Source organism: Tamandua tetradactyla, chromosome 25 (assembly GCF_023851605.1).
Source record: "Tamandua tetradactyla isolate mTamTet1 chromosome 25, mTamTet1.pri, whole genome shotgun sequence".
Classification (NCBI taxonomy): Eukaryota; Metazoa; Chordata; class Mammalia; order Pilosa; family Myrmecophagidae; genus Tamandua; species Tamandua tetradactyla.
The window spans coordinates 3207237-3219461 of NC_135351.1; the positions used below are offsets into that span (position 1 = coordinate 3207237).

General features: G+C 46.1%; 1 protein-coding gene across 1 annotated transcript in view; it reads right to left on the bottom strand.

Annotated features, from left to right (window-relative positions):
• Positions 1-222: 222 nt before the first annotated feature.
• Positions 223-12225, bottom strand: part of GMDS (GDP-mannose 4,6-dehydratase) — a 738355-nt gene continuing 726352 nt past the window's right edge. The window contains exons 10-11 of the mRNA XM_077143384.1: positions 933-1001; positions 223-761 (exon numbers count right to left, since the gene is read on the bottom strand). Of these exons, the coding sequence (XP_076999499.1) occupies positions 699-761; positions 933-1001 (132 nt within the window). The 3' untranslated portion in view covers positions 223-698. The remainder of the gene's footprint in view (positions 762-932; positions 1002-12225) is intronic.

Here is a 12225-nt window from a genome sequence, read left to right on the forward strand (position 1 = left end):
ACCCGAACGCCTCGCTAGTGTAGGAGTTGGTTTTCCGCAGCTGCTGTAAAGAAGGGCTGAGAAACGTCGGCGGGACTCGCTTGCCGGAGCCCCCTGCCCCGCTTCCCTGCGGAGACTCAAGCACATTGGGGAGGCCGGCTCCGGCAGGCTGGGTCGCTGTGCGGTGTGGCGCCCGCAGGGCCCACGCACCAAGGGAGCCATCGTCCCCCAGGCGTGGATTCGGGATGTGTGTTTTGGGGCCCGCATAGCCATCGCTCCCCACCCCACCCCCCAGGCGTGGATTCGGGGTGTGCGTTTTGGGGCCCGCACAGTCGCTTCACACAGCTTGGAGAAGACGCCGACGTCGACGCTGTCAGTGCTGGCTCATAGAAAGGATGTCTTTAATAAAAGAGGAAAACAATTTGAAGGCCTCACAATTTCAGCTGTCTAGCGACATAATTTCAAGTAAAGTGAATGTGTGATTAAACATCTTGATTTCTCAAACCCCTTCGAGGAGGCTCGGACAAAAGGAAAAGCGACCCGCAGGGAGCCCCGGAGAGTCCCGTCCCGGCTGCAGCAAATTCCCGCGCGGAGCCGCGGCCAGGGCAGCGGGCTCTGCAGACTAGCTCCGGGCCTGCCGGCCTGCGCGCCCTGCTCGCCGGGTCTGCGCCCTCCCCGCGGCCCGGCGGCCCCCACTCGGGCGGCTCCGCGGGCGGCGCTCAGGCATTGGGGTTGGTCCTCATGAGCTCCACGTCGGCGTCCACCATCTCGCTCACCAGCTCCTGGGGCACGAGAAAGGCGGCGGGGAGGGGAGTTTCTACCACCCCCACTCCGTGGGCATCCCCCTCCCTGGCGGCCCCCGGCCATCCCCGACCCGGACCCCACCCCACCGGGCCCGGCCGCGCCCGGTCCGCAGCGCCGGCCCCGTGGTCGCACCGGAAAGAGGAACTTACATCGAAGGCGACGCGGGGCTTCCAGTTGAGCTTCTGCCTAGCCTTGGCGCAGTCTCCCTGCAGAAAGTCCTGCGGGCAGAGCATAAAATAGGTCGTGGGTCGGGGCCCGGGCGCGGTTAACGCCCGGACGGCGCACCCAGGCCCCCGGACCCGCGCGTCCCCGGCCGCGCCGAGCCTTCCCCGCCGAAGCGATGCCGTTTCGCTGGCCGCCCGAGAGCCATAAATCACGCGGGGTTGCCTTTCCCAACACCCTGCACAGGCCATTTGAAAGCCGTAAAAAGCCATCAACTCCAGCGCGCTCCCAACCCCCAGTCCCCGTCCGCAGCACCCCCCCACCTCCAACACACACACACACACACACACACACACACACACACACACACACACACACACACACACACGTCGTGTCCCATGGACGCTTTAATGACTTTTTTTTTTTTTTACATTAAGTTGTCAGGGACGCTACTGTGAGAACCGTTTCGAATTACTGCCCTTCTCGGGCAAGTAGAGAAGTAAATAAATCAACCCCCGCCTCCCGCGGGGGACTCGGTCTCGCCGCGGGGGCTGCCCGGGGCTGCGCGGGACCCAGCGGCAGCTCGGACACCCGGTAAACGTCTGCAGTTTTAAACTACCGGCACAGCTGCGCTGGGACACGAGGAATCGGGGGTGCGGCTCCGCGGACTGGGCACCGGATCGCAGCCCCGAACGCAGCCCCGCCGGCTCTCACTCAGCCAGGGGGGGCTCCGGGAAATCCATCCCGCCGCGGGAATTCCCGCTGTCTCCTCTTCCCAACGCAGGCGTTGGTGGCGCTTCGCGGCCATTCTATCAGTCCGCGGCGGAACCGCGAGCAGCTTGGGCGCTGCAACCCCGAGGCGACTCCTCCTGGGCGGTGGCCTCGGGCTTTTTGGACCCACAGGAAAGAAATACATTTCGCATTGCCATCCTGCACACCCACACGCACACAAAACTGAAACTAAAGCCTCACGAAGCAACACTTACGCTTATTATCGAGGGCACTAGGTATTTTCTACTCTATTCTAATGTTCCCTTCTGGAGAAAACGCTGATTTCAACCCACTTAGTTATTTCATGACCCAGAGAAGAGTGGCGACTGGCAGTTTGAGAAGCAATGCTTTTGACAGCACACTGCGGCTGCTTCAGACCCGGTATCCTCCCTACAGCCTTCTTTCTCCCTTTTCTCGGGTCCCTGAGCCGTGGGATGAAGGTTCAAGTTGACTTTCACACCAGCCTCCTGTTCTGGCACCCGAGGCTGGGGCTAGCGTTTGTTTCACACTTAAGTTTTGTTTTTTTTTTTTTAATCCCCTCTGACAGGCACCTTATCAGAATATAAAAAAGGAAGCCAACGACCCTCAGGTATATGGTCACCCCTCAGCTGCGCGGGTGCTGGGAAGGAAACACAGGCGCAACAGCATGGCGCCAAGAGTTCTACAAAAACAAGTGCAATTCATTCCCACCCATTTAGCAGACTTCTTTGGAGGCAAGACTGGCTAGATGAGAACACCAGAGGGAAAGAATCAACCCTGCATCCCAGTCCTCACCCACCAATTTCTTACAGTTTTCTGAAGATTAGATGAATACTGAGATGAGAATTTCAAGATGAGTTGTAAAAAGAAAGGAAGGAAGGAGAAAAAGACTTTGAGATAGACAATTTGGGGGGCATGTAATAAGCCTTTAGCTTTTCTACATACAAATGTATTCATTAAATAGTGCATAAAATATAAACCCTGAAAGCACACCAAAGAATGTAAAGGCAGCACAAAAATAGCCCAGTTCTTAACCCATGTGTACCAGTTTGGATATAATAAATCAATTAAAACATTAAGCCACTCTATTTTAGCTACATATATCATTGAAGAACAACTTAAAAATCAGTTACATTAAGTGATAACAGATAATGAAGCTGCAGCATAAAGCCTTCCGCTTTTTTTCTTCAGACTTCCCTGAAACTTGGCAGGCATAGCTCAAGAGTGGGTTGGACTGGTACCTGCTTTGCACCATAAACTTTACTGATGAGCCTTTTGCACCAAAGGGTGTCTGGATTCTACTTTTGAATATCTGTACTGTCTGCTTAAAATTTTACTCTAAAAGAGTACATTCGACAGCTCTCATCCTCAATAATCATCATTACTTTTCAGACTTAAACAAATCCAGCTCCCAAAGGCGTTCCATCTCACAATACACTGACTTCCTCTCCAGAGCACTGATCAGAGTAAAGCAAGTTATTTCGGTTGGCCCCGAAAGTCCATATACAGATTCTTCAGGAAAAGCAGTACACAAAAGTTAATCGGCAGTCTAACCCGTGCTATACGGAGATGGAAATATAAATGAAAAAACAAAGTAACTTATTTCTCTTTCTTTCCCCTAAATAAACTGGCATGTATCTCTACAATACTTCTACTTTATTAAACAAGTCACACATAAAGATATTCATTCTTTTTCCCTGAAGGAGCTGTGAAATGTGGCCTTATGAAGCAACCCGGCTGGGCTCTCCCTCAGTTCTATAGCAGTTACACAGCTTGGAGAAACATGGTTATTGTTTAATAACATAACACTTGCTGTAAATCAACCCACATTTCATAGGATGCAATTCATGGCTCTGAACTTATAGTTAGCAAAACCCTAAAACCCAGTTTGGCTTCAAATGATCTCAGTAGGCTTGGGAAAGGGAGCTTTGTATTGTAATTATGTTTCCTGTATTTTTCTACAAGTAGCTCATAATATAAAAACAACCAGGAACTACAATGAAGGAAAAAGAAAAATGGTTCTGAAAGCCTTAGAACAGACACTGCTACTATATGCTGTTAAAGTATTTCATTGAAACCAGACACGCACCCAGTTAAACTTCCCAATTTAGTTTTGAGCCCAACTCCTACATTCCAATCTAGCAGCTTACTTTAACCTACTGCCAATACTCTGTCTCCCTGAAATTTAATTAGACCAATAGACTTTGTGAAGGAAAGGGATGAGGTTCCATCAAAATAAAACAGCAGCTCTGTAAGTCAGCTGCTACTGAACAAACACCTAGCCAGACCAGTCAATATGCTTCTTCCCAATTAATTTTTAGGAAAAGATTATGGACATGCCAGCTTGTTTTATACTTAACTGCTCTTAAAGAAATTTTGTAATTTTGTGCTTCTTCCTTTTGTGTCATTTATATAAAAGAGTAAATGGTTTAACCTACTAGTCTTCAGACAAAAGACATATTTGAATGAGGCATGGGGACAGGACTATTGTAGAAGTGGCCATGGCCATTACGAGTGGAATGACAGCAAGGACGTGGAAGCAGAGAAGACGGGATGGTGTGTGGGGGCCTGTATTCTTACAAGGAAGTCAAGAACTGCTGTTCTCAGACACAGGAATTGGCAGGGCAACTTGGAAGGAGGAGGAGGAAATAAGCCATAATATATGTTCCTTTTACATTTAACACCCTTTAGAAAACTTTGAACTTCCACAAGTGCCTCTACTCGGGCATGATCAGCTCATAAGAATACGAGAGAAGAATACATTTATCTGTTTCGCTTATTTCTTCTTTTTTGACTCTACAGTCCCTTCTTTATTTAAAAGGCTTAAAGCTGTATTATGATTATAGGACAAAAAACTGAATTAAAGCAATGATTTGATGTACAGTTTTTAAAATGGACTCCATGCACTGGGTGGTCTGGAACTTTTCTTTTACAAAGAGTGAATATAGCTCTGAGGACGATGTACACGCATTTCTGTGTGAATATTCTGACTCCATGTGTCTTTCCTGACTTCGTTGCTATTCCTTAGGTGAATGATACAGTTTCGATATGCAATGTATTATTGTCACATTCGATTAGACTTCACTGAGCATTTTATGGCAGCAAAACAGCATGAGCATAGACAAAACGTATATGTCTACATGCTCCTAGTCCCTCCACTGTTCCTGGGCTCCCAGATGACTGTTTATTCATTTGACCTTTAGGAGTTGCCCATTGACTCGGATGTCCAGACATAAAACCCTAAAGGCTCAACACCAATGGCCAGAGTTGCAAATGGCAGGATGGTAGGAGGGCGTTTCACCGCAGTAAATTTTAGGGCTTTCCTGGCTTACGTTCTTGTTATAGTGAACTGATAAACGGCCAGACTAAATCCTGGAAAAGTCATTAAGCCAGTTCCTGAATCCACAGTAGTTAACGCAAAATCCAGAAAAGGAGAGACCACACTGAGCTATTATCTTCTACCCTAACTGTAGTTCCCTTTCCTCAAATCTCTTAGGTACCTTTTCATCTCCATCAAGATAACACATCTTTAAGTTACACGTGTTAGTTTTCTTTCCTTCCCCTAATCTTATTTCATTTTGATCATTTTTTAACACATTAAATCCCTTTGACACCCCCCATTTTCTCTAAAATCTTTGTGGGGAATGCTATTAGATTGTATCACACAGGATACGTTTTCACAGTTCACAGTCTCTTTCTCTCTCTTGTTCACTGAAGTTGCTTTGGGATCATTTTATTTTATTTTTTTTTCAAATTATGGGCTGGATATGATGTTTCATCAACAACCCTTCCTTTGAGATTTGCAAAGAACATCTGCTTAGGTGGAGAACCATTTTAAGAGTGTGAGACCTTTTGGTTGGATGTTGTTAAACCTCTGATGTGTGCATGGGAAAAATGGACTCCCAAGTGCTATAAATAAGGAGACGGTGCACAGACTGGGCATGCTAATATGAAAACCAAGACTGACGAAGACCCCAGTCAAAGATGTTTAGGAATTTAAGATATGAAGCTGTGAATGTCACATGGTATTCATTTTTCCCCCAAACTTTTCTTAGAAAAGCAAAATTGAGGAGTAGCGCAGGCACTGAGGGACTAAAGGAATGCCCATAACTTTAGTTTTTTATCTAACTTTATATTGAGGTAGAGTGAACAGGAAAACTTTACTCTGGGTGTAATCCTTTTTTTAGAAAGATAGAAATGCTTAAAAAAAAAAAAACTCAGCAAAATGCAAAAAGCTTCCAATTGCCCAGCTACACAGCTGGGAGATAGTAAGAATGGGGGGGGGAAGTCTGAACATAACCCAGAAAGTTTGCAACAGTATCTCTCTTCTCAGGTGCAGTTTAAGCTCTGAGATTGTTCACCAATCTATCCTTTGATTGAATCCTTCCCAAAGAGGGAAAGGGTCTCAGAGCAGTAATAAGTGCCATGGCGTTAATAGCGGTAATGAACATTTCCCCTCTCTCTTCCCCTTTACTGCCACACATCAGCACAAATGGAAGTTGAAGCCAGACCTCTCTTTTAATGACAAGGGGTGATAAGAGACAAGTAGAAAACAGCAGGCTGTCTGGTCTGCTCAGGAAGCTGGAATCAGTGGGATTGTCCATCAGCAGGTCTTGACAGAATGCCGTCAGAACTCAAACAATGCTCGGCTCAACCTCAGGGAAATTGAGTCCGTCAGCACTGGCCCGACAGGCGTGCTGACAGTGGAGATAAAGGGCCAAGGGAGCAAACAGAGCCAGCAGCCCGCACGTTGCTCCATTACCGCACTGAGGCCGTGGGCAATCAGCATGAGGCTCCGTGAGGTGTCTTGGAAGGAACTCCTGAGTTCAAGTCCGAGCCCTGTCGTTTCCAGAGGCTGCACCCCAAAGCCGGGCCCAGATCTGGCCTTGCGGGCTAACCAGTTAATTTGGACTCACAGGCTCACTCTCCGGGCATGACTGGAGCCTCCCACTGAGGGTCGCCCACCCTGATCTCCTAGATGATGCCTAAGGTGGTCTTTAAAACTCTATGACCCCCTTGCTAAGCCCACTTTGCTAGACTGGGGTCCACTTATTCTCAGTTGGTAGGATTTGTCATTTGGGGTCAGTTATGAAGAGCTACCAAACAAAGGGAGAGAAGCAATCCATCTGCATTTATGCTCTCAGACACCAATGAAAAAGTCTAGCTAATGCTTTAGAGTTTTCTGAGAAAGTGAATGAGAATATTGCCTTCCTGATATGTGTCCATTTGTAAATGAGGCATAAATGTGGCAAAAAAAAATCACTTTATAAAGAAAGAATTCAATGGCATTTATAGTGCAGCATAGAGATTCATAACTTTGTTCTCTCACTCATATATTAAAAAATATGGTTAACCTAAAAAGAGAAATGTAGTTAGGTAAAAAAAGGCTCTGTGAGCCAGACAGATAACACAAATATTTACGGAAAATATAGGACTCAAGCATGTTAATTTCCCTTTTAATAAAGTTTTTTGTTTGTTTTTTGGGGGTGTTGCATGGGCCAAGAATCAGAACTCAGGTCTCCCCATGACACATGGGCATTCTACCACTGACTATGTGTGATTATGTGTGGGCAGGCACGGGGAATTGAACCCGGGTCTCTAGCATGGCAGGCGAGAATGTTGCCACTGAGCCACCTCCACATCTCCCTACCACTGCCTTTTAATAGAGTTCTAAAGAATATTCTGGAGCGCCCTCTCAGGCAGATACCCCTGAGCTGTGTAGAGAAGATGGAGTGGTTGCTTTCCTTTCAGGACGGGAACATATGTCCTTGCAGTTTATGTCATGCAGTGAGCCCAGTATCAGCCTGAAGGTTTTCGGCATATGTGTGCTTGGTCTGGCTGCTGGCCCCAGCCCTTGTCTGGGCAGAGGAGCTGGGTGTTCTCAGAGCAGGGCCTTTACCCAGGAACACTCCCTGACATCTCACTGTCTGGTTCTGCGGCCCATAGACCTCTCCCATCTGACCAGGTTTTGGGCTGAGTAGAAGAAAGGGTTTCTCAGGAGCTGTGCCTAGTAGCTTCTTGGAAACTAGCTACTGACAGGTAGGTTTTTAACATTTTGCTTTAAATAAAATAAGCAAAACAGACTAGGATTTAATCTTGCATCAGACAAGTGTATAAGGTTCTAGATCTCTGTATCTGCTCTACATCTATAATTGCAATCGTAGAGTTAATTTTTTTTGTTGTTGGCTTTACTTCTTGATCCCAGTGCTTACAGCAGTATAAACATAGGGAAGGCTAGATTAATGACTGTAACGAGAGCCCTCTTGATTCTGATTTCTTCGCTGATCTTTAATCAGCTGATATTGGGAGGGTGGCTGACTCACTGCTGTAATGCAGGGGCAATTTAATGAAAGGAAGATAAAACGTCCTAATCTCAGCATTCCAGGCTTCAAAGCCAGCACCATCTTCCTTGGAAATTAATGGTCACTGCTAATAACTGGATCTGGAGTGTAAAGAATTACCCATGCTGAGAGGAGGTGACAAAATCCCGGAGGAAAGGAGATAAAACACTTTTAAATGGAACAATTGAAGATCTGCTGTGTCTTAATTGGTAAGTGGCACTTTGGAGGCGAGACACACGCTGCTATCCTTCTGGTACTTCGACACTCGGCGCACTTTACAAACATCAGCTTATTAAACCTCAAGATGATCACACTCAAAATGCAACACAAGAGATCTCCTATCTGTCTCGGGTGGCATCTTTTCCTGGGGATGAAAGTACCGTACAAAGTACCTGTGGAGGTAAAAGCCGCTCTCTGTCATTCACTTCTCTGCAGCCTGCACACTAAGGAGTCACCTCTAATCCTGAGAAGACCGATATGCCACAGGTGAAGATTGTTTCCTTTTGGTTTGTTAGGAAATCTACCCCACCTCTTAGAAAAGTTTCTCCCCCACCTCCCCACCCCCTTTAGCATATTAGTACTAAAGAGCATTATCAATAATCTGACTGTCCCTACAATATAGACGGTATGTTTTTCCATTAGGACTTCTTTCAGTTTATATAGGATGATAGGTCAGTCCAATTTAAGAACTCTCATTCAATAATTCCTCCCCCCTTCTCTCCCCATCCATTCCTCTTTTCCCCAAATCCAAATAGAAATGATATTCAAACACACACCCAAATGTTGATTCTAATATTTATCCCTCAGTAACTTAAGAAGCTCCAGGACTAACCAGGCAACTGACAGCTCCTTATGACATTTTTGAGAGGTATGGAGAAAAAATGAACATCAACATGAATCGGTAGGTTTTCTACGATCTTATTTTTCCATTCATTTTGTTCTGTTTATCATAGTTGACGGAGAGTTCTATTAGGCTGTCGAGGATCTACACTACATGGTACCTGATATTTCTTTTACAGCTTCATTAGAGGGACAGAATACTACACCTGAATGCATCTGTAGAGTTATTTAAGACAAACAACTTGAGGAATGTCAGAAAACCATCTTGTGTTAGGGTTTTGAAGCCAGGATTTTAGATTCTAAGTCCAGCAGTCACAAAGCTCAATAGGATAAAACTAGTGTATGCAATCTGCTTTATGCTACATTAATCTGAGTGGCAAAGATGTCTTCAATTAATACAGACTGCACCAACCTATGAGACTATCCACACAATCTGCTGCTGAATGAAAGAAGACAACCACACACATTGTCTGATTCAATGCATACGAAGTTCTAGAAATTGTACCAGTGTTACAGGGGAAGAGAACTGATTGGGAAGGGGCACAAAGGAACTTTCTGGTGTGACAGAAGTGTGGGTTACATGATTTATGCATTTGCTAAAACGGATGAGATTATACAGTTAAGATCTATGCATTTCACTGTATGTCAATGATACCCCAAAAAAACCATCTTAAACAACAGCAACCCCTCCACGAGGCATTGCTAGAGAGGCCTGGCTTCTCATTCCAGCTCAAATACTTAGCTGAATGACTTTAGGGTAGTGTTTTTTAAAAGGGTCTGAGTCCGAAAAATGGGGATAATATTGCCTGTCTTGCAGGGTTGTTGTAAGAATTCAAGATTATGGCTGGAACATAGCAAGTACCATTTCTAATTCATTGTACCACAGGTATTCTGTCAAAAGTAGACATTGTTCCTTTCATCACTAAGGTGCAGGAAAGCTGTTCTCTTAATTTCTTGTAGCAATATAATAGATGGAAATATAGTATTTTCAAATGGGATTATATATTTTCTTTCACACATATATGCCATTTTACTCCCACCCCATACCAACTTCCATTTTTAGATCATCATTTTTAGAATAGTTGTAGCCAGAGTGTACAGAATTTTGTATCCTGCTTTTTCCCAGTTCTGGTAAGCATTTCACATGCCACATTGCATGCTTTTGATCATCTGCTGCCAAACCTTTATTGCTTTAGATGCTGGGAAAGTGGCCATAAGAAAGGCCCTTGCAGTCACAGAGCTTACCTTCTAGTGGGAAAGTGTACACATGGACATCACGATTTCAAGTCACGGGAAGTGCCAAGAAGAAGACATCCAAATGACCTTGGTAGAGAGCAGCTACGGTGCGGGGCTTACTTTATGTCAGCCACCTGAGGAAGACCTTCCTAAGAGGTGATGTTTGATCAGAGATTTGAAGACTAAGCCAGCCATGGGATGATCTGGGGTAAGTGTGTCTCAGAGTACGAAAGTGCATGGGGTTCTGGGGGACACGGTACAGGTCTTCGAGGCAGGGGAGGTGGTGGTGGTGCTGGTGAGTGAGCACCAGAAGCCCAGAGTGAGGCTGGACAAGTGGGAAGGATCAAGGTTGCCTCTGCCCTAGTGGGTGAGCCCACGGATGGGGTGGAGGCCTTTTCCCGCAAATCCCATGTTGTCACCAAAGTTTTATTTCTCTAGTGACACCCTAGAGTCTCTGTAGCCCTGTAGGTCTCAGTTATAAAGTCAGCTAACTCAACCAGATGTAGTTCAGAAATCTGCTTTTCTGAGGGCGATGCAATTTTTGAAAGGTAAAGATAGGACTGTCTTTGCTATATGCTTTGAAAGGGTTGATGGCTATTCTTCCCGCTCCAACTCTTAACACACAGCCCCTTTCCCCGACAAAATTCTGCCACTCTTTGATATGTCTGGGCCCACAAGAGCCTCCTGGTGGTTCTTGAAGGGAACAGATCCAAGCCACTGCAGTGAAGAGTCACAATTGTACCCAGTTGGCCTTATGAGACGGAGGGCCCAGGACCAGCTTGAGGCGACCAGCAGAGACCTGGCTGTGTTGCTGGGTACCTGCTGGGATGCCATCAGGTCAAACAAGAAACATTCAGCCCTCCTGGGGGCTATGGAGATGATACCCCATCCCTCACTTCTCTAGTGTGAGCTGAGTCCCTAACTCCCCTTGCTGGCTAAGGAGCCTCCTTCTCAGTATGCTTCCAAGATATGGGAGGCAGCATTACAACTTACTGAGCAGTTTTTAAAAATCATAAATTGTCTGTGTGTGTGTGTGTGTGTGTGTGTGTGTGTGTGTGTGTGAAGATCTATTCATCTATGGGGCGATAACCTGCTTTATTTTAAAATTAGGCCCCGGCCAATCTAATACATCAGGTACAGAGCCTGGATTTCGTTCTGAGCCATTAGAGAGGGTTTTAAGCAGAGGCTCTGAGGTATGTTTTCAGAGATCACCATGAGGGCTGTCATAGATTAGAAGGGGAAAGAGTTGCGGAGACCAGCTGAGGACGGCACCACATCCAATGAGAGACGAAGGGAGCCTGGACTACGGGTGACTGTGGTGACAGCAGTGACGGGGAGAAGTTGAAGAACTGAGGAGACGCGGTGGAAACAGGACTTGATGACGGACTGGTTGTGGGTGTGAGTGAAAGAGAGGACTTGTAGTGAACTCCTAGGATTTTGGTTTGATTGTTTGTGAACCTTTTTACTGCTTTCAAAGGCATTGTATGAATTTACAATGCCACCAGCAATGTCTGAGAGTAACATTTTACCACAATTCACTGCATTAGATGTTATCTCTTTTTAAAGGAAACCTCTCACTTCAATGATTATAAGGCAGGGACTCTTTCAAAAAATTAACTTTTGTAAAACGACCTATCATCTCTTCTATTATTCCATGGAACAGACATTCTTTTTTGAATTTTGGATTGATGCCAAAGCCTGTTAGCTGAGGAAGTCTGCTCAACCGAGGGAAAGCGGCCACTTCCCCAAGGCCTGACTATGTCAGTGCCAAAGGGAGAGTGAAGGAGAAGCGGCTCCCCCTCCTCTCTCCCCTGACCTGGGCTGTGGGCAGCCTCAGCAGGGATGGGGACAAGCTAGGAAAGGGTTACAGGCAAACCGTGGTCACTGCACTCTACCAGCACGTCCCCCTTTCATCCTTCGGCTTGCAACAGGAGGAAGTCCGAGAGGCGGCCTTTCACATGACATCATAAAAGCCTGATTTATCGCCAGCCACCAAACATCGAGAAAATCATAACATCCTTTCAGGAAAATCAAGTGGAAAATAATCAGATTTGCTTTGATGAAAGCTTCAGTGGGGACTCCAAGTCTGACACTCTGCACAGTTACCCCTTAC